Here is a 27,442-nt window from a genome sequence, read left to right on the forward strand (position 1 = left end):
TACAAGTCTGACAGGTTGATCCTCTGTTCAGTAAAATCTATTTATTACCTTCAGAATCAAATATAAAAATCCCGTTTGGCTTTTACAATCCTTTTTAACTTGGATGTTTCCTATCTTATCAGTCTTTTTATAACTTACTCTTTTCCAGGGTATACCTTAACATCCATTTACATTATCTTCCTTTTGTTCTTCTAAGAAGACACATTTCTAGGCACTTTTCTCTGGCTGTTTCCTGGTCTATTCTGCCTCATTTCTGTTTCCTAGTTTCTGTGATTTCTTAAAGTGTCTGCTTCTGTCATAAACCTTTTCCCCAATCCTTAAGCTTAGTAATTCCTCTTCCGTCTCGAAAATAAGCCCATTAAAAGCAAGGAGTGCTTTATTTGTCTTTGTATCCTTAGCCAAGACCCTTAACAATCTTGGTTGAATTAAATATCAATTTATTTTTGTGTTTAAATGATGTGAGATTTAAAGTTATTTGTCTTTGTGCTGATGTATAGGTTAAGAGTCAAAATGGATTATTTGTAATGGAATGTGAAAGGCATTGAGCAAGAGATTTCTTTTGGCACTTTCTTTTTGATATCTGGTGTAGGGGAAGTTGGGAAGAAGGAAAATAAGGAAATCAAATGTTACTCAAAGTAATCGTTATTTCAGTTGGCAAATATCTGCTCCTTAGACACTTTGAGGAGGAATAGGATGCACAGAGCTCTCTTTTGCCCATCTTTTCTGCAGCAAGAACAGTTTTTTAAAAGAGTTATTCTTCCTCATTTTACACTGTCTAAAATATTCCTTCCTTATTTGGTAATTTCATGTGATTGGGATTAATATTTTTTCAGAGATTTGCTTTGTATAAAATGCAATTTTTTCTAACCCTGGTTTTTCTAGTGTTAGAGATCTTGATTCTAACCAAATTCAAATTTAGCTTCAAAAGCAGATTATTTGTCTTTATTAGACCAGTATAGGCTTGTTTGCATCCTCACTCCTAAAACCATTCTCTCTATCATGTCTCAACTTACAATCATGTATCTAAAGGTTTTTGGAGTGGTACTAGTCTTGAAATCAGGTACTTTCTCTTTAGATACATTTTTGTGAATCTAATGGTCAATGTTAGTAGAAACATAGATTTGGGGGGGGGGGGGCAGTTCAGTGACTTGCCCAGGGTCACACAGCTAGGAAGAGATCAAATTTGAACTCGGGTCCTCCTGACTTCAGGGCTGGTGCTTTATCCACTGCTCTACCTAGCTGCCCCGAAACATAGATTTCTAAAAGAAAAAATTAAATTCTGTGTTTCTCATTCTTCCAAGTTAAAAAAAAAAAAAAAAAAAGAATCAGTTTTTCTCTTTGCCATAAAGTTAGATGCTAGTATAGACCACAATTAGTAGTGTTTGTGTTGCCTTATTTGGAGGGATGCATGTTCTCAGATTTGGTGTATGCTAGAGCTTACTATTTTGTGGTCTTTCATAATTGAATGAACTGGGAGTTAATAACTTCCTTTTTTTTTCTCAGGCAGACCTTGTAAGACCTGTTCTAGGTAAGCTTTGGAAATGATTAAATCTTAGTCTTTTAAAAGCCATTTATCTGAGTTGGGAGGGAGGGGAGGCCACACTTGTATTTTTTGCAGTGTACTTTTTCAAAAGTGGTTTTCCATTTCTCTTTTAACTCTACTTTGAAGTGGAGCTTAAAATGAGAGCTCTACCTCCCCATATAAAAGAAGATCCCCAAACATGACTTCAGATAGCTAACTTTTCTATACAGCCATCTGTGTTCACTAAGAGGTAATATTGTGCATTTGGCTTTCTCTCTGGTCAGATGTGCATCATTTGTCTACTTTGACTACTGAAAGGTACTTAATGAGGCTTAATAAATCTCACCTTGAAGTCAACTGATGACAGTAAATGTTTCATAAGGTAATAAACATTTATTCAGTATAGATTCATTTTTTTCTTAGAACATTCTCAATCTCTCTCCAGCATATAGATATTTGACTTTTTGAAGCATTTGCTACTTTTTTTCTTTTTATGTTTTTTCTCTTTACCTAACAAGTTCCCAAATGGAAATCTGACTTTTCCTATATTTTATTATTATAAGTAGCATAGTTGTTTTAAGCTTAAGATTTTGTAAAAATCTTATTATTGTCTTTTTCAGTTTTGTTGAATTCTTTGTGAAAATCATATGGGGTTTTCTTGCAAAGATATTAGAGTGGTTTGCCATTTTCTTGTCTAGCTCATTGACAAATGGGGAAACTGAGGCAAAAATATTAAATGACTTGGCTAGAGTCATATAGCTCATAAGTGTCTGAGATCTGATTTTGAACCAAGGTTTTCCTGACTCCAGACCTGCCACTGTATCCACTGCACTATCTAACTGCTCTTTGTAGAAATTTAGGATGATCTTAAATTTATTTCTGCCATCTATTTAATTTTTAAAAAATGTTTGAAGGCTTCTTGGCATGTATATAACGAAAATATAGAAATACTCAGTGTAACATTAAGAAAAAATCCTGTTAAGAGGAAGTGAGAAACCCAATACCTAGAATGTGAAGGGGGAGGCCATAGGAAGGCAATACTCCATGCAGAAAAAAGGGGAAGAGCATTTCACCAGAGATAAGGAAACTCCATGGAAAATAACCTGATTCTTTCAAATTAAAATCTTTTTGTGAACCTGAATAATTTTCAGGACTGGAGAAATGAAAATCTTTTTGATTCAATCTAACAAACATTATTTGCAAATTATTTTTTGTTCTTTATGATGGATCTTGGATACCTTCTCATGTTTTGAGACTTTTGTTCATATCCCTACAAAATGCTCCACAGAAGGAGTCCATCCAAAGTGCTAGGAGCCATCCTTTATGTCTGTGGATTTGCTAAGTTCCTTGTTTGAGTATAGGTTCCATCTGTGGATCATACCTTTATTCCTAGTCCTTCAAACATTTTTTTTTTTTCTCCCTAGGTTGAAGAAGTAAAGAAGCACCAGCACTGTTTAGCCTTCAGTTCCTCTGGACCTCAAAGCCAGACCTATTACATTTGTTTTGATACTTTTACTGAGTACTTAAGGTGGCTTCGACAAGTATCAAAGGTAAGCAATCACTCTTTCTTACTACCACCCTACCTCCCCAGAATTCTCTTCAGTCTCCAGAGTGGCTAGCTATAATCCTACTTTTGAATTATCTTTCCAGTCTCAAACTAGAGAAACATGCATGGATTTGTTTAAAGGCTATCAGTGGTTAGCAATTCTGAATTTTTTTCTAAACTAAACATTGGCTGTAGCCTAGGTTTGTTGTTTGTACCTTATATGTGCCAGGTTTGTGATTGAGTTTACTCTTCCAAGTACCTAATGGATAGATTGGCATTAGTGTCCTCATATTATAGATAAGCAAGGATAATTAGATTGAGAAGACTCAAGTGGTTGTCTCTGGTTAAAACTGAGCCAGACTATCTAGTTTAAAAATCCCTCTCTAAAATCTCTAATTCTGGCTGACTTGTTATTAGCTATTGGAGTGATTCTAAATGCAGTCTGATAGTTTCCTTTTCCTCCTTCTTACCTTAATTCTCTACCATATAAATAATTTTCTTTCCAGTTCCCCTCTCCTTTTTATATCACTGATCAGATGAAATAATCATCCATAGTTGGGATGAAGTCATATTCTTTTGAATACACATTTTATAAGTTTTAAAATATTTATTTTTAAAATTCTGTAACAATCATAAATTTTATTCAGATGCTTCAAATATTTTGTGTGAAAGACTTTTTAAAAAAATCACGCCTAACACTTAGAAATACAATTATAAAAACTCACTGTAGGGTCAGACGTGTTAAGTATCCCAATTGCACCTTTGGGATGGGATGCCTATGAATTTATAGTCCCTTTGAATTTACTGTTCACATTATGATTCTGACAGTCTGAATGAGATGGTAACTTGTTATTTAGATAGTTGGAAAAATAGCAAACTGGGCAGTGGGCAGGCAATAATGATTATAATAAGCAAGTTATTTTGAAATACTGTCCAGAATTCCATTTTTTTTTCCCCCTTAGGAAGCTATACTTCCTTTCTATGCAGCCCATGCAGTTTTCTTTTCTCATTTAGTTTTATGATTTCATTCAGTGCTGCCAGATGACTCTGTGGTCCTTAAATTGCAAATTAATTGCTGATCTGCATCATTTGAGGGAACTTCAACATGGGGAGTTTGCTATTATGGAACTATCTATGGAGATGTAAGCATGAACTAAGTACACATCATCATATTGCTTTAGAACTCTTTTCTCTTTTTCCTAGATGAAATAGATTTACCTAGTACTTTAATGTATATACAGTGATCTATATAAGTTATTTCATTTAATTCTCACATGAAATCTATGAAGTAAATGCTATTCTTATACTCATTTTACAGATGAGGAAATTGAAGATGAGAGAAGTTAAGTGATTTGCCAAGTTCACACACCTAGTAAGTGTTTGAGATAAGATGTGGACACATGTATTCCTGAGTCCAAGACCAGCACAATCCCTTAGCCTAGTAGCACTTAATAAATATTTCTACTTGGCAAAGAAAGTTTTGGTGGTGGTGGTGGTATTTTTATTTTTTTAAAGCTTATAAGACAATAATTCATTGTGAGAAAAATGAAGGAAGGGAAAAACCAAATGCAACTTTTCAGAGTTACACATACAGTTGATGACATAGTAGGTGAAATAGGTCTATCTATTCAGCTATTGTTCTGAAGATTCTTTTTATTGTGGGAAATGTCAAAAAACTGAGGTAGTATTAGCAATCTGCTACTCTTGACTTTCACTGGTAGTATTACTACTCTGGCATTTTATATTACATAAAACATTTTCTGGATTATAGAGTACTATATTCTATACAGAGATATTTTAATATATTTTAGACACTTGATGTAATGAATAATCAATATTGAATATTTTGTTGATGGTCTGCCAAAGCTAAGGAATCGCTTGAAAGTGTGCTGTTCATTCCTGCAAGAGAACATCATGAAAAATACAGAGTTCAGTTGTTTACTACACAGTATAGTCCCAAGTAGAAAATATGTGCATAATTGGCAGGCCTAACCTTAGGCAGCAAAGGTCCCTCACTGTGTAATACAAACTTAAGAATTGGATATCATTTCAAATTATCTGGTCAAGATTTTTTTTTTCCTTGAAAAGTAGTGCTAATGCAGAAGCAGGAGATCATTATACACTTCAACAACAGTAGTACTACATGATGATCAATTCTGATGGATGTGGCTTACTTCAACAATGAGAGGATCCAAATCAGTTCCAATTGATTTGTAATGAACAGAACCAGCTACACCCAAAGAAAAAACACTGGGAAATGAGTATGGACTACAACATAACATTTCCACTCTTTCTGTTATTGTTTGCTTGCATTTTTGTTTTTTTCTTCTCAGGTTATTTTTACCTTCTTTCTAAATCCGATCTTTCTTGTGCAGCAAGATAATTGAATAAACATGTATACACATATATTGTATTTAACATATATTTTAACATATTTAACATGTATGGGACTACCTGCCATCTAGGGGAGGGGGTGGAAGAAAGGAGGGGAAAAGTTGAAACAAAAGTTTTTGCAAGGGTCAATGTTGAAAAATTGCCCATGCATATGTTTATATATAAAAAGCTATAATTAAAAAAAAAAAAAGTAGCGCTAATGAATTCTCTCTCTGCCACTGTCATTTTTAAACTGATTAGGAGGTGGATGTTAGTGACACTACCAAGCCAGCAACAAGAAAACTTTTACATCGCAGTGTAAGCAATATAGAAAGAGGTAGCTTCTACATTCAAAGAGAAATTATCCCACAAGAGGCAAAGAATGCAAATGTGCAAACAACACAACATTTCAAAGCCTTGTAAACATGGTATGAGAATTTTGGTTGTCAGATTAGTGAAACATTTTGGCTGGCAGGATGGAATTGGGACCACAGGGTTAGAGTACTTGCCCCATTTCAGTTTAGACAAGGTGGAGATTACATACTAGCCAGTAGCCACAATATAGGCACATGCATTAAGTATTAAACTTTTATTCAATTTATAGAAACTATAGAGAAATTCAGGCTTTGATTTCCAGACCTAATTCCTTCAAGTTGATTGATTGATTATAATGTTTGGTCTTCATTCCTGAAGAAGAACATGACTTTAGGGAAGTGATACCATGACATGTAGGTGAATTGAATTTGAATAAGGGAGGACTGTGCAAGGTCTCTAGCCTTACATTTTCTTTCAGAATCACTTGGGTCCAGGGAACAGACATAGATCAGGAAGATCTGATGACCCTGGATGCAGTGGGAGACCTTGGCCTCTGAGATGCCTTTAATTACTTAAAGAAAGGAGAGATGCTGTGGAATCAAAGGAAGAAAATATGACAATGGCCATCTCAAAAGAAGTAACTCTAGGATTAAACTCCTTTTTCCTTGATTTTTTTACTGTCATTAGAAAACATTTATTAAATCTAATCGTTCAAGTTACAATATCTCAGTGACCTATACATAGATATTAAGAGAAAACTATTATATGCTGATATTTTATTGGAGAGGAAGAGATGATGTCGCTGAATTACTTCTGTTAGAGTAACCTAAAAATGAAGTTTTTGTAATCCACCTTTTCCGCTTCCCTCCCTTCCTCTAGTCTGAAGACCTGATCCAAATCTTCAATCCACATTTCCAGTATTCTCTTTTTAAAAATTTTTTTGTTCAGCAAATAGACAGATTGAGTCATTTTTTTTTTCTTTTCCTAACCAAGGCTTTAGAAACTTAGCTTTTATCTGATACTAGAATTCAAAGCGAGCTTCCTAGATGACATCATAGGAGGAAGGATAGAAGATTTTTTTCCTCAAAGTTAAGAGGCAAGGGAAATAAGTGAATAAATATAGTATCTATCCTAAATTGTCTTTCTCTTCCCCTCAGTTAAAAAAATTCTTAAACTTTTTGAGAGTCATGATTAATAAAGGAGGAGAAAGCAAGTCACAAGGAACAGACCAAGGAGGTTAAATTCTAATATATATGCATGTATATAAACTAGAACGAAAGAGGGAACAAAACCCAGAGAATTATTCTGTTTGAACAGTGATCAGGATTGAAAAATGCCCTCTTCCTTTTCTGGAGATTTCCCATATTGAGAGATAATTTCTTGGGGATTGAAGGATTGATTTCTTATTTGCACATTAAGTTAGCAGATTAGGTACAGTGTAGCAAAGGGAGTTGTCAGGGCCCGCTAGTTCATATTGGGGAACTGAGGGTGGGTGGGAATTAAGTATTTTTGAATTTAAGTAGTCTTCTATGTCCAATTTCCCTACCCACTATAAATTACACTTCCTTATATGCAAAGGTATTTTAAAGTTGTAGTAAAATATAGCCAAGTTCAAGTTACCATGGAAATGGTTTCTTTTTTCCTTTTCCTTTCTCAGTTAGAAGAAAAGAAACATTCACAAAATGGATTGCCCCAACACCAGAATGTTTGAATAACAAATACTTTTTTTGGTATAATGGAGAAGGAAACAAACACACCAGAGTATGGAATGTTAAATTAAATTTCTGATTTTTCAAGGATCAAGCAGACTTAGTTCAGGATAATGAAAAAAGAAGAATCAAGCCAAAATACATGGTATTTTAAAAAGACAATGTTTTTATTTGAAGTGAAAGTTTTTGTTTCTGTTTATTCTCAGAAGTTTTAGCTGCAAGTAGAGTACTATTTTCCCCCTCTCTCCCTACCTCCCCACCCTGAATATTTTAACTACATTTGACTCATTACTACAAAGGACTACTAGTACATGAGGACCCAACAAGCCATTGTTTATTTACTCTTTTGGAAATTACTTTATTATGCTGAGAATTGTCTGGCAAAATATTACATTAAAGCACCTTCTGAATATTTTCACTCTTTTGTGGGCTAGATATGAATGTTGGTGGGGCAGACATTGCAATATTATCTGTGAACTCATCCATAATATGTTAGTGGTACTACATGTTTTAAGAATCTAATTAACATGTTCACGTGGTAATTCATTTAAAAAGGAACAAATAGATTTATTGGTTGTAGGCTGAACTCTATATTTCTGCTATGTGGAGCCATAAACAAATCACTGTACTATCCTTGAACCAGAAAGTCATCCTCAAACTGTTAATGTGTCCAATTCAGAAATTGCAATGAGTGTCAGTTGAGACAGTGAATATGAAAGTGTTTTGAAAAATATTGAAAGCTATAGAAATGTATGAGGAGAGACTTAGGGAACTGTTGTCAGAAAGAGTTGAATTTGAATTATAAATCAATTACTAGTTATGAAATCCTTCTTACACAATTATACAATCTTCATTGTATAATGAAGATGATAACATCTGTCTTGCAAATTAACATTATCAAAATGAAGTAATATGAAATTAAGAGAATAACAAGATATTATGTGGGAGAGGATAATGATTTGAATGAAACAATCCCATGAGACATTTATCACAGGTCACAAAGGGTTGTCATTTATTACATGAAATAGTTCATGGGCTCTGCCAAATATAACTAAGTAGGGCAGAATCATAGATGATTAAGCAACATGCTTCTTGGTTAAAGAACTTTCCAAATCTTAGAAGGAGGAAAAAGGACAGGGTCTAGGAAATAAGGGAAGGAATTGAAGAGGAGCCAGGTAGAGTTTTATGTGACTGATCATACTTGTCTAAAGATAGGCTAATCAAGACAGTCTCCTAAGGAGGTCTATCTCTGTGTGACAAAGGAAACTAGATGGGTAAATAAAAGTTACTGGTTAAAGTTCCTGTTCCACATCTGAAAGACATTTTAGAGAAAGTGTTTTGCAAACTTTATAGTGTTATATAATGGTCAGCAATTATTATTAAATATATTATTAAATTATTGGCAATAAATTAGTGTGATAGGAAGTTAATAACACAGGAAGGTATATGAACTGTTTCAGTTCACTATTTTAGTATTTGGTGGCTTCCCATATATTTCTAGTGAAGGTAAGTCAACTGAACATGGGATTGGAGTAGTCCAGGCTGAAAAAAATACCCCAGGATTGGTGAATAGTGCTGTGGAATATGAATATGCCTCCCTTTTTAAAAGTCATAATGATACCTTTTATTTTTACAGCAAAATAATTTATAGTTAAAATATTTTCTTATCATTAAGATTAGATTACACTCAGAACCAGAAATTATATTCCTCTACATCTTCTTGCCATCTCCACTCCCACCTCCATCTCCTTTTTACAGATGAGAAACTGATAATCCTGAGAAGTTAAATAACTTGTCCATTCTCACACTGGTAGTAAGTAGCAAAGCTGAAGACTTGGATCCAGATCCTCCCACTCCGAATCTATCATTCTATCCAGCATGCCATAGGGCCTCCCAGAAGTGAGCTTTTCCTTATGTTCTTTGTTTTTGAATTGTCCTCTCCTGGATCACCTAATCTGGAAGTACAGCGGGCCTGATCCCATTGTTATTCAGCCTAGAAGCTTTGACTGTCAGTTTTTCAACCTCTTTAGCTCTGTTGTAGCTCAGAACGTAATCCACCAGACTCAGCTTCCTCAGAGATCACAGGCATTAAACCCAAACCCACTGTGAACCTTTCATTACTATGAGAAGGAAGCATATTTTATTGAAATCTGTTTTATGGGACCAATGTTAGTGTTCTAAAATTTAACTTCCATTGAGAGCTTGTTTCGATTACATTTCTGTATGTATTATATACCTACATTCTGGAGTCATAGTAACATGTTAGGTACAGAGTTATTTTAACCATTCACTTGTCAAATGCATGCCCTTTCTACCTCCACAACAACTCTTTTCTCTGTTGATGCAGCCATTACGATCTCTCAAATTCTCTCATCCTCTTTTCTCTAGAATATTGCAATACTCTCATACTTGTGGTCTCCCTTGCTCAGGTTTCTGCTCATTCTGTGAAACAACCAAAGTAATTTTCCTTAAGGATAGACCTGTTCATGTTATTCCTCTACTTAGTAAAACTCCAGTGGCTCCTTCTTAGCTCCATCATCCTCTTTTGTGGTTTTAATGCCCTTCACAATTTATTCCCCATGTAACTTTCCATCCTTATTATGCATTATTCCTCCTTTAATCAAACTGGTCTTTTCTATTTTTCTTATACATGGTCCTTCATCTCCTTTATGTCTTTGAATTGTCTTCCATTCCTAGGATGCAGACTACTTTCACCGTCACCTTATAGAATTAATTCCTTACTTCCTTCAAGATGCAATTCAAGCACTTTTTGTAATTGAAGTCTTTCCTGATTTCTTCAACTGGTAGTGTGCTCCCTTTGTTTACTAATTTGCAAATAGACACACACATACACATTTATACACATGCATTGTACATGTATACACTGTATAATATAATACACGTGTATCATTATACCTCTATGTACACATACACATTTACTTGTAATATATGTACATAATGTAGCTAAAATGCATATATTTACAAGAGAATTGTATACTATGTTTGCTTTTATATATATATATATATATATATATACACACACACATATTCACACATATATATGTAGATATGTGGGTCTGTATGTATATAAATATATGTGTATTCAGTTTAGAATTAGACAGTTAAAATGATTAAAATGTCCATACATTTTGACCTATAAGAGGTTCTTTTTACCAGAAATGTAACCTTTGTTTTTTTGTTTTGTTTTGTTTTTTTTAATAAAAAAAATTTTCATAAACACCAAAAATATTCATAGTGTTGCTTTTTGTGGTAACAAAAGACAGAAACAAAGTAGATGCTCTTTGAGTGGAAAATACCTAAACCAGTTGTGGTACATGAATGTAATGAAGTATTTCTGTATTATAAGAAATTATGAATATGATGCATACAGAGAAGCAGAGAAAGTCTTACATGAATTGATGCAAGGTAAAATAAGCATAGTTGTCTTCCTTTGTAAAATTTTACAAATGAATTTATACATATTCTTAGTTAGTATTGCTTTTGGCTATTTCTACAACTGGCAAAGAGAAAATACTTTCTGGTTAAGCTGGTTTCTAAGCTGTTTTGATCTCTTCATTGTAATAACTTCTGTGGAAAATAATAACAGTTAGTGTTTAGGTTCATTCTTCTACCTAATCTTTTGGTGTCACCAGTTGGTTTAAATAAATTGTTTTAATTGTTTACCATATCTTTTTTTTTTCATATTATTTCTTCTGTTTGTGTATTTAGTTTTGTTCTGAATAGGTCAGTGTTCTTACTCTATGTAGGCAGCTGGCTTGAGAAGTAACTCCCACAGCATTAGGTTATAGTTTCTAAACAATATTTTTAAACACATTTTTTTGCCCAAGTTTGCATTGAAGTAACAGTATTCAAATATATATTGATTTTTTAAATTTAATTTTTTTGTTAAAATAAAAGCAGAATTCAAAAAAAGAGAACCAGAAAAGGAAAACAAAATAAAACAACATCAGGGAGATTCAAACTATATAATAATAAATTACCAGTTCAAGAAAGAATATATAATAGTAGAAGAAATCATATTCATGAGTATCCATCTATTTTTTTAAACTTCTTGTAGTTTGTTCTTTTATTCTCTTCTGCATACCTTTTAAACTTCATTCTCCCCCTTCTCCCCCTCCCTCCCCCACTTTCATTATCCCCTCTTCCTCATAGCCCCAAGCAGGCTATAGTTAAGCTCGCACTGACCGGCACACACACACACACACACACACACACACACACACACACACACACACTCACTCACTCACACATACTCACCCCTGTCCAGCTCCTTCCCTCCTCCATCCCCCCAAAATATCTTTCGTATTCATTACAACTTTTTGCTTTAATTCTACTTTTTAACTTGTCTTGGTATTATTTAACCACCCACCCATGGATCTTTTCCTTCTCTTCTTCCCTCACCCTTTGTTTCCCTCTCTAATCATTTCTTCCTCTTTATTTCTTTATTGATTTTGGAGTATGCTCTCTACCCTTCTTGGTATGTATGTAATGTTGCCTATTTAACTGATTTGATGTGAATAGATTTTTAGAACTAGGAGCCCTTCTCCCCTCTCTGATGCTACTCTTCTATTTTTTCTCTGTACCTCATTTGTATCACATAATTACTTAACTCTGCCCCAATCTTTCTTTTGAGCTACCTCATTGTAGATGTCAATCTTAAATATATAGTATACATTTCCATGTAAAAAACAATTTGTCCATGTTAAGTTTCTTGAAATTAATCTTTGATATTGGTTTTTATATGCTAAATTTTCTATTGAGTTTGAGTTTGATTGATAGAAAGTCCTGAAAATCTGTAAGTTTGTTGAATGCCCATTTTTTCCCATTCAATATTATGGGTAATTTTGCTGGATATATCTTTGGCTGCAAACCTAGTGATTGCTGGTATATATGATTCCAGTACCTGGAGTCTTTTATTGTGGCTGCTGATAAATCCTGTACAATTCTAATTGTAAATCCAATGCATTTGAATTTTTTTTTCTTGTTTCTTGCACAATTTTCTCTTTAATCTGGAGGTTTTGAAATTTGGTAGTAATATTCCTAGGCCTGTGTGTTTTCCACAGAGGATCTCGTTGATGGTGGTGATTAGTGGATTTTTTCTGTTTCTACTTTCCTCTCATGTTCATTCACTCCAGGACAATTTTCTTGGATTATTTCTGGCATTATTGTGTTAAGGTTCTTTTTTTTGAACACAGCTTTCAGATAGTCCAATTATCCTTATATTTTATTTCCTTGATCTGTTCTCCAGATCTGTTGTTTTTCTTATGTTTCACATTGTTTTATTTTTTTATTCTTTAGAATTAGTTGTGTTATTTCTTGGTCGTTCATAGATTTCACTTCTTCCTGGCTTCCCCTTACCTTATTCTAGTTTATAAAGAGTTATTTTCATTTTTGAGATCTCCTTGTGTAGTTAGTTAACTTTTTTTCCCCCATAATCTTGCTTTTTTTAGATGGTTTTAATTTTTACTTTTTAGTTTTTTCTCAGTGTCTCTCATTTGACTTTTAAATTCTTTTTTCTTTGAGTTCTATAAATTCTCTCTGGAAAGGGAGCCATTTAAAACATTACTCTTTAGCCTTTTTTAACCTCATTTGTCTTCTTCTGAAGATGAACCCATCTTCACTATTCCCATAGTAAGTTTTTATGGTGGGGTTTCTTCTTTGCTGATCCATGTGTTTTTTTTTTTTTTTTTTTTTTAAATGAGAAATATTAGGGTAAGCATCGCTAATTGTAGGTTTGGGGGGATGGTTCCTATAGCTTCACTTTAGCTCTCCCTTCTGACAAGAGCTTCCCCCTCCTGCAGCTTGTAGCATCCCTACTTCTGCACTGTGTCCTGGTTCCTTCTTGCCCAGGGCAGCATCTCTGTGGCACAACTGTTGTTTCTAATCAGCAGAGGTTCCCTCAGTCTTCCTGGATTCAGACTGCTGATTCCACTCACGGGTTCCATAAGGTACAATTTTGTGTGGTTTCTCCTGAGGCTCCAGCCAAACCTAGCCAGCCCCAGGCTGCCTCAAGTGGTGTTTCTTGGAGCTAACCCAGAAGTATTTGCACTATATGTTAGGTTTTGGCCTGGGGTCTTACTTCCAGTCTTTTTGGATTATCCCAGAAGACCCCTATTCTTCCCCAAGCCTTCTTGATTTTTCAGCGTCTGTGCTCTCCCTGAGGGGCAAATTTGTTCTGTTTGTGAGGGAAATTTGCAGAGCCTAAAATTTACTGACCTACTCTGCCATCTTCCCAGAATCTTCCCTGTATGTTGATATAATCAGGAGTCGTGAGTTGACTTTTTCTTACCTCTTTTTCTGCAACAGAAACTGTTCACAAACTATACAAGTTATTTTCACCTTAGACATTTTGCATGTTTGTCATGAGCACTGTGATGTGAGATGATCAAATATCTCATGATGTTTCTTGTTGCCTTTGATCATGCAATTATAATTCATCACTAAATAGCCAGTTTACAGATGAAACATAATTTTTTTTTCCCCTTTGCTCCAGGGGCATCAGTAATTTTAACTGAAAAGATTCTGAGCACGATCTTACACTTGTTCAGAGTTTATTATTAGTTGTATTTCTTTTTTTTTTTTTTCTTCTTTGACTAAATGTGACCTTTCTCAGATAGGTCCTGTACTATAGACAACTAATAAGTTATCATTGTAATATGTCCCCTTATTATATCCACCCCTCAGTTCCTAATTAATGAAGCTTAATTACTTTCTTCATGCTTTACCAGTTAACTTTTCCAATAATATATTCACATCAATTAATATTTCTTCAACTCTTTTATAGTTTCACAGCCCATTTTATTATAGACATAAAGATAATTTTCTCCCCTTAGTTCATTTGTTAAGTCAGAGGATTGAACTAGACTGAGAACCCTTCTAGTTTAAAAAAAAAAAAAAGATAATTTATGATTAAATACAAAGCATTGATGGATTTGACAGATGCAAAGCCAATAGTTATTAGATAGTAGGGAACAGTAGAGTAATCACAAATGAAAAGATTCTGGCAGCTAAGATGAGTGACATTATAAAAAATGTGACATTATTGTTTAGCTCAATGACGTACTTTTTTCAAATGCATATGTTTCAGATATGTTGTTTTAGCCTTGAAGAGACCATTTTTCTTTTTTTTTTTTATTGTAACTTTTTATTGACAGAGCATATGCATGGGTAATTTTTTACAACATTATCCCTTGCACTCACTTCTGTTCCGACTTTTCCTTTCCCTCCCTCCACCTCCTCCCCTAAATGGCAGGCAGTCTTTCTTATATATGTTAAATATATTATAGTATATCGTAAATATACTATAACAATATATGCGTGCAGAACCTTACAGTGAAGAGATTATTTTTCTTTTTGTTTTTAATTTTTTTTTAATTACAGCTTTTTATTTATCAGTTATATGCATGGGTAATTTTACAGCATTGACCATTGCCAAACCTTTTGTTCCAATTTTTTCCCCTCCTTCCCCTCATCCCCTCTCCCTGATGGCAGATTGACCAATGTTATCATTGTAATATGTCCCCTTATTATATCCACCCCTCAGTTCCTAATTAATGAAGCTTAATTACTTTCTTCATGCTTGACCAGTTAACTTTTCCAGTTTCACTGTTTACATATTTAACCAGTTAAATATGTTAAAGTATAAATTAAATAACAAGATAATTATACATGTCCTAACAGTTATTTTGCTGTACAAAAAGAATCGGACTTTGAAACAGTGTACTATTAGCCTGTGAAGGAAATCAAAAATGCAGGTGGACAAAAATATAGGGATTGGGAATTCTATGTAATGATTCATAGTCATCTCCCAGAGTTCTTTTCGCTGGGTATAGCTGGTTCAGTTCCTTGCTGCTCTGTTGGAACTGATTTGGTTCATCTCATTGAAGAGACTATTTTTCAAAGCCTGGCATTTGTATATCCCCACTTCTCCCATATTGTGCTAAAATCTTTAATTTAGAATTATTAGTTACCATTGTTTCACTTTAAAGCAAGCAACTTTTAACTAAGATTAAATAAAGATGGATTAAAGTTGTTGGTGTGTTGAAAAAGGGGAATATTATTTCAGTTTTTGTGGAAAATTATTATAGCTGTAGCTTCCTTTTATAAATCCTCAATTTAGATAAACAAGATTAAACAGTTGAATTAAGATATTTAACTCCTATAACTTTTACCTAACTAAATGGGTTCTAATCTTGCCTCTGATGCTCATTCTCAGTATGACCTTGGGAATTAATCTGATCTTTCTGGGCTTCAGAGTTTTCTATAAAAAAAGAGAAGGCTGATTATGGAGAGCAGTTTTGGAACTGTGTTCAAAAAATTATCAAACTGTGCATATCCTTTGATCCAGCAGTGTTAGTATTGGGCTTATATTCCAAAGAGATTTTAAAGAAGGGAAAGAGACACACAAAATATTTGTGGCAGCCCTCTTTGTAGTGGCCAGAAACTAGAAACTGAGTGGATGTCCATCATTTGGAGAATGGCTGAATAAATTGTGGTATATGAATATTATGGAATATTATTGTTCGGTAAGAAATAACCAACAGGATGATTTCAGAAAGACCTGGAGAGAGTATAGTGCAATTCTTTCTAGGAACTTAGAACTTGTCCTATTAGTTGAATTGGTAGAGCATGCTGCAAAGGAGCCCAGGTTTCTTGGTTCATTTCTTTTACAGACCTGTTAATATCTCTTATCTTTCATTGAAATATTTCCAACTAAGTATTATTCTGAGATACTGACTTGGAATTGCTTTCACTCTAGTGACTTTTTTGTTGCAATGATATTTGTTGTGATGGATTTGTCCTAGATTTGTATATACAGGAAGGAAGTAAGCTTTTCATGTTGAATTAACAACTAAGTGAATCTATGCTCTGAATACGTTTAAAGACAAGAATGGTTATAGAGCAGTTTGAAGTTGAACTTTGCTCTTGGACGACAGTATAAATTGCATGGATTTCAGATCAGTCAGACAGTCAGTAAACATATTTAGCACCTGTATGTTGTGTTTCAGGCATTGTGGTGTATTGAAGCTACTAATACAAATAAAAACAAAAATAGTTCTTGCCCCTTAGGGAGCTTACAATTTAATGATTTCATATAAGACATTGTACTTGTTTGATTTGATGCCAAATTAGGTGGACTTAAAATTTTCAGCCTTTAGACAAATGTTTTTAAGTACAGCTCCAAGGGAATCTTTTCAAAATTACTATTATCATTGGAAAATTATTTTACCTTTCAATTGCTTAGTAATTTAGTTATTCTAGGCAAGTCATTGCATGGTAGTTTTTGTCATCCTGGATTGTCATGTTTTTTTAAGGGTTAGTTGGTTGTGACATAGATTTTACATATAATAAATCATAATTATGAGAAATCATTTTATAAAACCTTTTAGACTACATTTTGCCAAGGTGTCTAAAGTTTTTGTTGACATTTAAACTTCATTTTTCATTATAGCTATTTCACAGGGTCCTCTAGGTCAAGGAATGGACCAAGGAGAATAGGGAAGAGAACCCAGGGTCAGATGTGAATTATTCGGCTGTAATACAACAAATATCCTTAGCCAAAGGAGAAATCCATGTGTTGGTTCAGTGTTGTAGAAATGAGAATAATTTGGAAAATTTTGCTTGTGCACATTAAGTAATAATATTCAAAATTTTAAGCAGTTTATTTTCAGCAACTTCAGAAAATAGTTCTGGAGAAGGAAATTGCAAACCACTTTAGTATTTTTCCAGGAACATCTCAAATAAGGTTTAGAAGAGATAGACCTAACCAAAATTGACTGCAGAACAAAAGTACGAAGTACATTAGTGAATTAGAGAACTGTTAAGTACCATGCTAAATTAGATAATTATTGTCTCTATCAATTCCAGTGACTTAGCACCTTGTAAGAATTCTAACAGAGGTAATGTATCATAGATGAGATTTGAACCCAATCTTCTAACTCCAGATCTGATGTTCTTTCTAGTGTACCATACTGCTTTCTTAAATAAAATGCTATAGTTTTTTAGGAATACAAAACTACATGGAAAAATAGAAGTTAGAATGTAACAATTAGGAGAAATCAAAAAAAGAATGATTTGGGAAAGTGCCTTAAGAGCAGAGATTATCCCATTTTTGTCCCTTTATACCTCAAGTTAATACAGTGCTTGGAATATACTGTAGAAGACCTTTAAAAATACTTGTTGAGTTGAATTGGGAAGTCATGACTACTTGGGAGAATGGATATCAGCTTGGCTTCATGTGCGAGACATTGAGTCAACTAGACCTTAGATCAGGGGTCCTCAAACTTTTAAAATAGGGGGCCAGTTCACTGTCCCTCAGACTGTTGGAGGGCTGGACTATAGTAAAAACAAAAACTATGAACGAATTCCTATGCACGTTGCATATATCTTATTTTGAAGTGAAGAAACAAAACGGGAAGAAATACAATATTTAAAATGAAGTAAAAGTTAAATCAACAAACTTACCAGTATTTCAATGGGAACTATGGGCCTGCTTTTGGCTAATGAGATGATTAGTGTCTGATTCCATATTTGTCACTGGTAAAAATCTCATATTCAATGGAGAGCAAAATAGAACACTGCCATCTGAGTAAAAAACAATTGTCCTAATGTAAAGTGTTTTGGGAAGGAATTTTGTATGTATCATTAGGACCTGGCTTACCTATTCTTTCATAGGATTGGCAATAGAAGGTGACAGAGAAGAACAGAAAAAAAGAGGACAGATATCAATAACCTGTAGCTTCTATCCTTTTTTCTTTCTCTTCCCTGCAACTTCATACACCAGTGAGTTGCTTCACTGAAGGAAGATCCTGAGTAGTTCTTCTCCCTTGTTGCTTATATAGGTCAAACTCTTAACCCTAAACTCCCTAAAGTTATCTCCCCAGCCTTGTCTTGATGGAGTCCTTTCTTTGCCCAGGCTGCCTACAGAAGCCACTAATGCTCAGAGCTAAAGGAATCCTTCCTCCCAGGGCTTTTAACTAAGAAGACTGGAGATATGTTTCTTGCATCCTAAGTTAAAATTAAAAGTTCCTGGTAGAAACAGTCTTACATATCATTATGAGTTGGCCTTCTAACGAAATTTAGAATTATGTAGTTTTGGGAATCTTGGGCCATGCCACTTTGATAGTATTTTTTTTTTTTTTTTTTTTTTTTTTTTTTTTTTGGAGAAAACAGTCTTATGAACTTGACAAGGATGAGTATTTCAACATAGAAAAAAAATAGTACTAAGAATTTCCATTATGTAGTTTATCATTAAAAACTATTAAGTTTTAATATGATAGTAAAAAAAAAAAAATTGTCCTGTTTTTCTGAGTCTCCTCAGCAGCAAGATTATTGTTTAGAGGGAATAAGACTTATTTAAAGAAGCAACTACCACCTTGACCTTTGTATGTATTAACCTTCATCAGGGACTTATTATCTCAGGAGAATGTTAATGTTTTAAAGTCATAATGATTTGGTGATTTCAAGTACTAGAACTGAGACTAAGGGAAATTGCACTCAGTTGCTATATCTTGTTTTCTACGTCTGCAGCTTTAATAAATAGGAAATTTTGGCCTCCAGTAGTAGTCCATACTGATTCTATGGTCAGATTATATCATACTGATTTTTATGAATAGACAGGAGCCTTTTCCTGCGACATTTTTACAAGGAATGAGATATTTTATTAGTTGAAATGATTAAAAACAACAACCCACTTAACTTATTTGTGTTTTTCTACTAGGTACTTAGACTAGTTGTGTTTTTATTCTCTTTTGTTTTCCTTCTTAAATATATTTTTTCAGTTAACAGGCATTTATCTTTTTCTACCTTCTATCCTTGGTCTGCTTTCACAGGGGAAAAAAGAAAAGTTAAATCCTTATAACAAATATGCATAATTAAGCAAAACAAATTATTACATTCTTCCATGTCCAAAAATGTATCTCATTTTGCACATTTAATAAATTACCTCTCTGTCGGGAAGTTAATAACAACCGTCATCATTGATCTTCTTACCCCATTATTGTTGGTCATTGCATAAAACTTGAATTTTTAAGTTTTTTTACAGTTGGTTTTTTTTTTTTTTTTTTTTTAATGTTTGTAATTGAAAGAGAAATGAGATGAAATACCTAAAAAGTCAAGGAGCAAATGATTGGAAGACTATTTTATCCACACAAATCAGATTCCTATTGTTGCTGTTACTATTATAACATGTCTTTTTATAAGCTTGCAACTTAGTCATAGTGATATGGTGATTTCAGATATGGTGATGATTTTATGGTAAAGAGAGGGCTGGTTTCAATACCAGAGAAACCTGAGTTCAAGTTTGGCTTCTGACACATGCTGGCTTTGTACTTCTAAGCCAGTCTCTTAAGTCTCTAACTTGTGGGGAAATTATCTAATCTAATTTGATAGAAGGAGAATTTTACATTCATGGTTCCCTATACTAATGAAATCATAGCTCTAGTCTCTTTTACTTTACTGCCTGTTATTAAAGCTTCAATAAGATGATGATGAATGGATTCTTCTTAATTTTTCTGGGCAAAAAATTTAGCCTGTTTGATTTAATGGACAATTTAAGTGTTCTTATATTAAAACTTCAATTAATTCCTCCTACTTTCCTATAATTATCTACAAAAAATAAGGCTCCATAGGGAGTCTTAAAACCATGGCTGAAAAACAAATCCCAAATGTTTTCTTGAATATAGAGTTGAAGAATGGGTTTAGGCTGCTTGAGGTGGACCATTGTAATACTTGTTTGAAAACTATTAAAAAGACTATATAAAAATCATTATTATATGTTTAGAGGATACAAACTAGAAAGTGAAGTTTGTTTTCCTTCAATGAGGTGATTCTCCCAGTGCAGTCAGGGAGAATTTGTGTGAGTTTCCCTTTGATCTATGAGGGTCTAATGAAATGAAATTATGGGAAGAAGAGAGAGAAAGATAATGAGGAGAAACTTCTTCGTTAGAACCCTTTTAACTTTTGTGAAGCAACACTAGACAGAATTTTATCACGAGTAAATCTGTAGAGCTGACTGGTTTCAGAGTGTTGGCTTGAAGGAAACTGAAGAGGCTGTTTTGAGATCATATTTGGAGAGAAAATAGAGAAGACAGGAAAATGTTGGAAAAAAACTTTTTTCTTTTTGGACTATTGTAGCTTTCATATTGCAAAGAAAATAAAGATTATTTTTGTGAAGAGACTTGATTTGTTTTTCCAAATGAACTTAATGATATGGGACAACTATTTTCAAAAATGAAGGGGAACCCTCTGTTGTTACAATGAGAGTTTGATATGACTGGCTATCATCATTGCCAGTAAAATATTTTAAAGAATTATCATTGTTTCATTATTAATTTCATTGTTAATGCATTGAATATTCAATAACTTTAATATTTATTCAGTCTTAGGAGATTGAGGGTAACTTATTGGGAAAGGAGGTTTCCCTATTAATAGTTGATGATCTGAGATGGGAACTCTGCTTAATTGATTGATATGTTGAAATTTTATGGATTAATGAAGAAATATACAAACAAAGCCTAGACTACCCAAAATCTAAGGATGATGAGGTTAAATATGATGTAAAGGGCTGAAACTCTGAATAGGTGTACTGGAATCAGACAACTGAGCATTTAAGGCTAATTACTTATTGGACAATACTCTATTAGCATATGCTTAGAAAAATAGCCCTTCTCACTATTTTGTGCTGGCTCGATCTTTTGCCGGATACAGATGTAGGAGGGATTAGGGGGTGGAGTAAAACAAGCTAGAGTCACTTTGGTGGTGGATGAAGAGAAGGGAGGTTGTGTCCATCCCCTCATTTCAACCCCTAAAGACCAAGAATAAAGACCAAGAACTTTTGCTTATCCTGACTCCGGCTGATTCTAAGGCATCCAGGGTGCTAACCTGGATATCACAATATGAGAATAACTCAAAGTTGATAGGTAACCTGTGAGTTTGGTGAGCTATATACCTTTGTTAAATGTGAGGGATAGTCTTTCAAACTTTGCTACACAGTATTAAAAGAATCTGTTGTACTAAGTGGCAATTTTTATGTATTGATACAAAAATCTATTCTCTCTAACACACAATCATCATTAAGTTCTTACTGTGTGCTGAGCATTGGACATAAAAAAGACAAGAAATAGTCCTTGTCTTCAAGAAGCCCACAGTCTGTCATGCAAATAAGATCTATGCTGGAAAACTTTTTTATTATCTTGACAAAAACTAAAAATGTTAATCAGGCAGAATTTTCTCAACTAAAGTTTTCAACTTGTAAAATGAGTTTTCTTTGAATTATTATTTTCTTACTATTAGATGCTTGCTACTCAGTTGTCACTGGTGACCAGAATAACCTCCTTTTCCTCATAGAATGGACTTGGATACTTAGAGTCAAATGAATTTTCTCATGTGATTTATTGAAATTGCCAATAATGCACAATTGCCAACCAAATCCACATCTGTGCTGTAAAACCTGGATTGACTAGCTTTCCATCAGGGATAATTCTTCATATAGTGGCACTTATGCACATTTATGGTATGCTGATAATTTATGTTTATGCCGAGGCACAACAGAATTCTGAAGAGCTTTCTGCATCACAGAAATTAAATCAGATTCATTACATTTTAAAGTGTTTTATTATATCCTAATTCTTTGAAATTTTATATACAATATATTAGTTTGTATTTGCTTAAAGTATTTGATTAATTGAGCAAAATGCAAAGTAATAAAATTTTCCATTATTATAAAATTCACCCCTTAACAGTGAATAGAAAATATGTATTCTGTAGCACTGAATATTTTATGTTATCAAAAATGTTAATTTAGTTTTAAAAATGTTTTCCCCTTTTTTGTTAATCTGTAGTCTTGAAATTCTGTTTCCACCAGTTATGAAAAGCAAGCCCTAAACAGTTTATTCCATAAGCCTTGATTTCCTTGAGTTATTCAGGTAGTAAAAGCTAGTTGAGCTGTATTTTTCAAGTGCTTCTTATGACGAGATCTTATAGAAATAAATAGAAATATAGGATTGATATGAATGGATCATCCCTGTTGCTATTTGTAAGATACATACCACTAAATTTAATCATTTTTACATATTTTCAATTAAATCTGACTGATCATGTATGCCAGACATGGGATTTAGTTAGATGTCTGTATATTTGGTACCTTTAAAGGAAACAGCTGGTTCTTAGCAGTTTGGTAAGTAGTTATGCTCTTTGATGTAATAAATAGAAAAATAAAAGATTGTGATTTATGCCTTTATTGTATTCTTCTAAGCCGTGTCTAACTATGAAAAAATTGTCCCTCTCCTTTGTCAAGGAAATCTCATCTTTTTGAAAAAGCTTTTTTTGATGGATCCTCAAGAACATGCTCTAGGATTCACATACCAAAGGGTCTGTTTACGTAGTTTGTGCCAGTAAGGAAATGGAGAAGGAACTCAGGGTCCGGATTTGGTCTCCACCCCAGCTCAGCATTACTCTTTTTTTGTTGCAGAGGAACAATATGTGTATGAGAGAGGGGGGTGAGGGAAAAGGAGGTGGGAGAGGAAGTTAAGGAGAAGGGGGGTTAGGAAATAGAAGAAATAAGGATAGGGAAAGGAGAGAATTGTTAGGCTGATTTGTAAGTGAATTTTGATAGTTTAGTGTGTGGTCTTTTTGAGATGCCATGCCTTATACTCATAAATGAAAACAATATCATCTAATTTTATAATTCACATTTGGGAACTTCATTAAAGTGTTTAAGGGTCCTACTGCACTTCTCCCACTCTCCACCCCTCAGAACAGTTAGATACAAAATGATTATCTGGATTTTCAGGTAAAAGTAAGAAAAAATTCTATACTGGTTATTGTTAGTCCAAAGATACTTAATGGTTTTTTGAAGTAATAAGGTTTGGACAAGAAATTTGTTATTTGTGAAGCTACTTGTTGAATGGAGAGAAGATTCTGCATGTTCTGTGAACTTCTCATTTACACAAGTTTTTGATAGTAATGAAGAAGAATTGAGTTCCAGTCCCAACTAGGTCACTTTCAGTTAAAAGTAAAAAAATAACCATCTGTGGACTAGATAATCTTTAAAGGCCCTGAATCTGTGATCCTTAATGTTCTAAACAATAAACCTCTCTTGCCTTTTTCCTTCCTCCTTCCCACCACAGCTCTTTTCAAATGTTAGTGATTCCTAGTTTTCTGTTTTATATCTAAGCTATGAATGACAAGTCCACTATCTTATGTATAGAATTGGGATTTCTTTTTCCTAAATACATTGGCCATATAGGCTTGCTTCCATTCTCACACACTCCTTCCCTCCCTTTTCCCCTCCCTTTCCCTCTCCCCCTTCTCCTTCCTCTCTCCCTCTCTCTTCTTCTCTCCCTCTTCCTCTCTCTCCCTCTCTCTTTGTCTCCCTTCCTCTCACCCTTTCTCTCCCTCTCACAATCACACTCATGCACAAGATTCCATATTTATAGCCATACAAAATTATTTATGCATTTTATTTCTAGTAACTTAGCATTTTGATACCCAAAAGAATTTATGGTAATTTGTAACTTTGGAGATTTCTACTTTGCTAAGTAGAAAGATAATTCATAGTAACCTGGGTTCATTTTCACACTCTGTTACTGATTGTGTAACTTTGGGGAGGTCACTTAATGAATATTGGTTCTTTTTTTTATTATTATTATTTTTATTAAAAGAAGCTTGACACATCTCCTTAAGTAATTCTTTTTATATGGACTCACTGAATATATATAAAATTTGAATAAAGGGTGTCTATATTATTTTTATTTATTTATATATATATATATATATATATATATATATATATATATATTGAATAAAGGCTATGTATATGTATAATTTGAATAAAGGCTGTACATATCGTTTCCCAGAAAAATGATTAATAATTGATGGATGATTCATCATAAAAAGATGGCGGGTCAAATTTAAGATATTTCTTATAACTTTAGCATTTTAAGAAAAAAGCACTGGAGGACCCAGTGTTATTATTTGAAATGCCTTGGTTTACAGTGTTTTGTTGGCCCAGGAAAAGAATGATTATTTTAAAATTTTTATGTGGGATTTATTGGGATAATCTCCACCATTCTGAATCATTTTACTGGTGAAACTTCTATAGACAAGGTCACACATCCTCAAGTTTTTCAAGGACGTTAGAAAAGCTAATCACTTTTAATGTCTCCTTAAAATATATTAATTTTCCACAGGCCTAGGCCATTTGCGCTTCCTCAAACACATTAGGGAAACTTATTTGAGTGGCTTTTGATGTTTTTAACTTATTTTCGGGAAATAGAGTCAAGAGAAAAATTCACGTTTCCTTTTCAAAAATGAGTTTGGGGAGAGAGAGGAAGCATGTAAGTAACTGTAACAGGCAGTTAATAGTACCCAAGGGCATTAAGGGTCAATTGCATTGCTTCTTATTAACTATTTTGTGACCTTCTACTTAGTTTTCAGTCTTTGATTTTTTTTTTCTTTATTAGAACAAGTTTTTCCTAAAAGTGGCAGAGCTGATTAAGAAAATTCCCTTTTCTTTTGCATTGTGTGTATTGGGAATGGGGGGAATCGAGGATTAGGGTTAATGCCAATGCAGCACAAGCCCTAGCAGGCCTTATCAGGCTGGGAAAAGTATTTTAGTTTTAGCTTGATCCATATTGCCATCTGAGGCTTGTCTCTGTGAAGTTTAGAGACTCATTGTCAGACTAGCAATTGATAAAATTGGTGGGCCAGAGCAGCTTTAGAAGTATATGATTGGGCCATATATGACTAGTGGAAGTTCCAATTCTGGGGAAATCTGATCTTTTGAATTATTGTGGAAGCCATGCATATAATAAAGAATAAATACAGTGGCATTTAGGGTGGAGAAAGGGGAAAAAAGTGAATGTTGATCGGAGCTTTTCCTGCCTCATGAAGAATGGTTTTTAGTAAATGGCTCATCATGAATAACACGAATGACTCAAACTGCAGTCTTACTGCAGAGACAGACATAAAATATATGTTGACAGTTTTAAAGCATAGCAGAATAGGATAAGGGAAAAACAAATATATTGGTTCAAAAATAGAGCTCAGCAGATTGGAGCAGACTAGTCATCTATTCATATAACAATCTTATACATAGGCTGAATTATTGGTTAGAAAATTCACTAAAATTCAATTAATAAAAAAGGTTTAAGTTGTTTTCAAATTCACACTTAGCTGTATTGTTTCTGGAACATTTCTACTGAAAATGTCTTGAGGGTCAAATTATTTTTAGTTAGGCGAATAGTTACCAATTTCATTTTTAAAAAGATTACATAAGAAATAATTTGTTAGTTTAAAACGTGCCATGTGCACCAGTTTTTTTTAAGTGACTTAACAGTCAATATTTTGAAAGAATTTGCTTTATTATTATTATTAATAACTTTTTATTGACAGAACCCATGCTAGGGTAATTTTTTACAACATTATCCCTTGCACTCACTTCTGTTCCGATTTTTCCCCTTCCTCCCTCCACCCCCTCCCCCAGGTGGCAAGCAGTCTTATGTTAAATAGGTCACGGTATATCCTAGATGCAATATATGTGTGCAGAACCAAACAGTTCTCTTGTTGCACAGGAAGAGTTGAATTCAGAAGGTAGAAATAACCCGGGAAGAAAAACAAAAATGCAAACAGTTTACATTCATTTCTCAGTGTTCTTTCTTTGGGTGTAGCTGCTTCTGTCCATCCTTGATCAATTGAAACTGAGTTAGGTTTCTCTGTCAAAGAAATCCACTTCCATCAGAATACATCCTCATACAGTATCGTTGTTGAAATATATAATGATCTCCTGGTTCTGCTCATTTCACTCAGCATCAGTTCATGTAAGTCTCTCCAAACTTCTCTGTATTCATCCTGCTGGTCATTTCTTACAGAATAATAATATTCCATAACATTCATATACCACAATTTACCCAACCATTCTCCAATTGATGGGCATCCATTCATTTTCTAGTTTCTATCCACTACAAACAGGGCTGCCACAAACATTTTGGCACAAACAGGTCCCTTTCCCTTCTTTAGTATCTCTTTGGGATGTAAGCCCGGTAGTAGCACTGCTAAATCAAAGGGTATGCACAGTTTGATAACTTTTTGGGCATAATTCCAGATTGCTCTCCAGAATGGTTGGATTCGTTCACAACTCTACCAAATTGCAGAAGTGTCCCAGTTTTCCCGCATCCCCTCCAACATTCATCATTATCTTTCCCTGTCATTCCAGCCAATCTTACAGGTGTGTAGTGGTAACTCAGAGTTGTCTTAATTTGCATTTCTCTGCTCAATAGTGATCTGGAACACTCTTTCATATGAGTGGAAATAGTTTCAATTTCATCATCTGAAAATTGTCTGTTCATATCCTTTGACCATTTATCAATTGGAGAATGGCTTGATTTCTTTTCTTTTTTTTTTATTTAATAGCCTTTTATTTACAGGATATATGCATGGGTAACTTTACATCATTAACAATTGCCAAACCTCTTGTTCCAATTTTTCACCTCTTATCCCCACCCCCTCCCCCAGATGGCAGGATGACCAGTAGATGTTAAGTACATTAAAATATAAATTAGATACACAATAAGTATACATAACCAAACCGTTATTTTGCTGTACAAAAAGAATCAGACTCTGAAATGTTGTACAAGTAGCTTGTGAAGGAAATCAAAAATGCAGGTGGGCATAAATATAGGGATTGGGAATTCAATGTAATGGTTTTTAGTCATTTCCCAGAGTTCTTTCTCTGGGCATAGCTGGTTCAGTTCATTACTGCTCCACTGGAAATGATTTGGTTGATCTCGTTGCTGAGGATGGCCAGGTCCATCAGAACTGGTCATCATATAGTATTGTTATTGAAGTATATAATGATCTCCCGGTCCTGCTCATTTCACTCAGCATCAGTTCATGTAAGTCTCTTCAGGCCTTTCTGAAATCATCCTGTTGGTCATTTCTTATAGAACAGTAATATTC

General features: G+C 33.9%; 1 protein-coding gene across 1 annotated transcript in view; it reads left to right on the forward strand.

The window, feature by feature from the left end:
- The window catches only part of PHLPP1 (PH domain and leucine rich repeat protein phosphatase 1), a 288,192-nt gene that overhangs the window by 123,545 nt on the left and 137,205 nt on the right, over nt 1-27,442 (forward strand). Inside the window, exon 3 of the mRNA XM_023495940.2 lies at nt 2,947-3,072. Within this exon, the coding sequence (XP_023351708.2) occupies nt 2,947-3,072 (126 nt within the window). The remainder of the gene's footprint in view (nt 1-2,946; nt 3,073-27,442) is intronic.

This window comes from Sarcophilus harrisii, chromosome 1 (assembly GCF_902635505.1).
Source record: "Sarcophilus harrisii chromosome 1, mSarHar1.11, whole genome shotgun sequence".
NCBI classification, from domain to species: domain Eukaryota; kingdom Metazoa; phylum Chordata; class Mammalia; order Dasyuromorphia; family Dasyuridae; genus Sarcophilus; species Sarcophilus harrisii.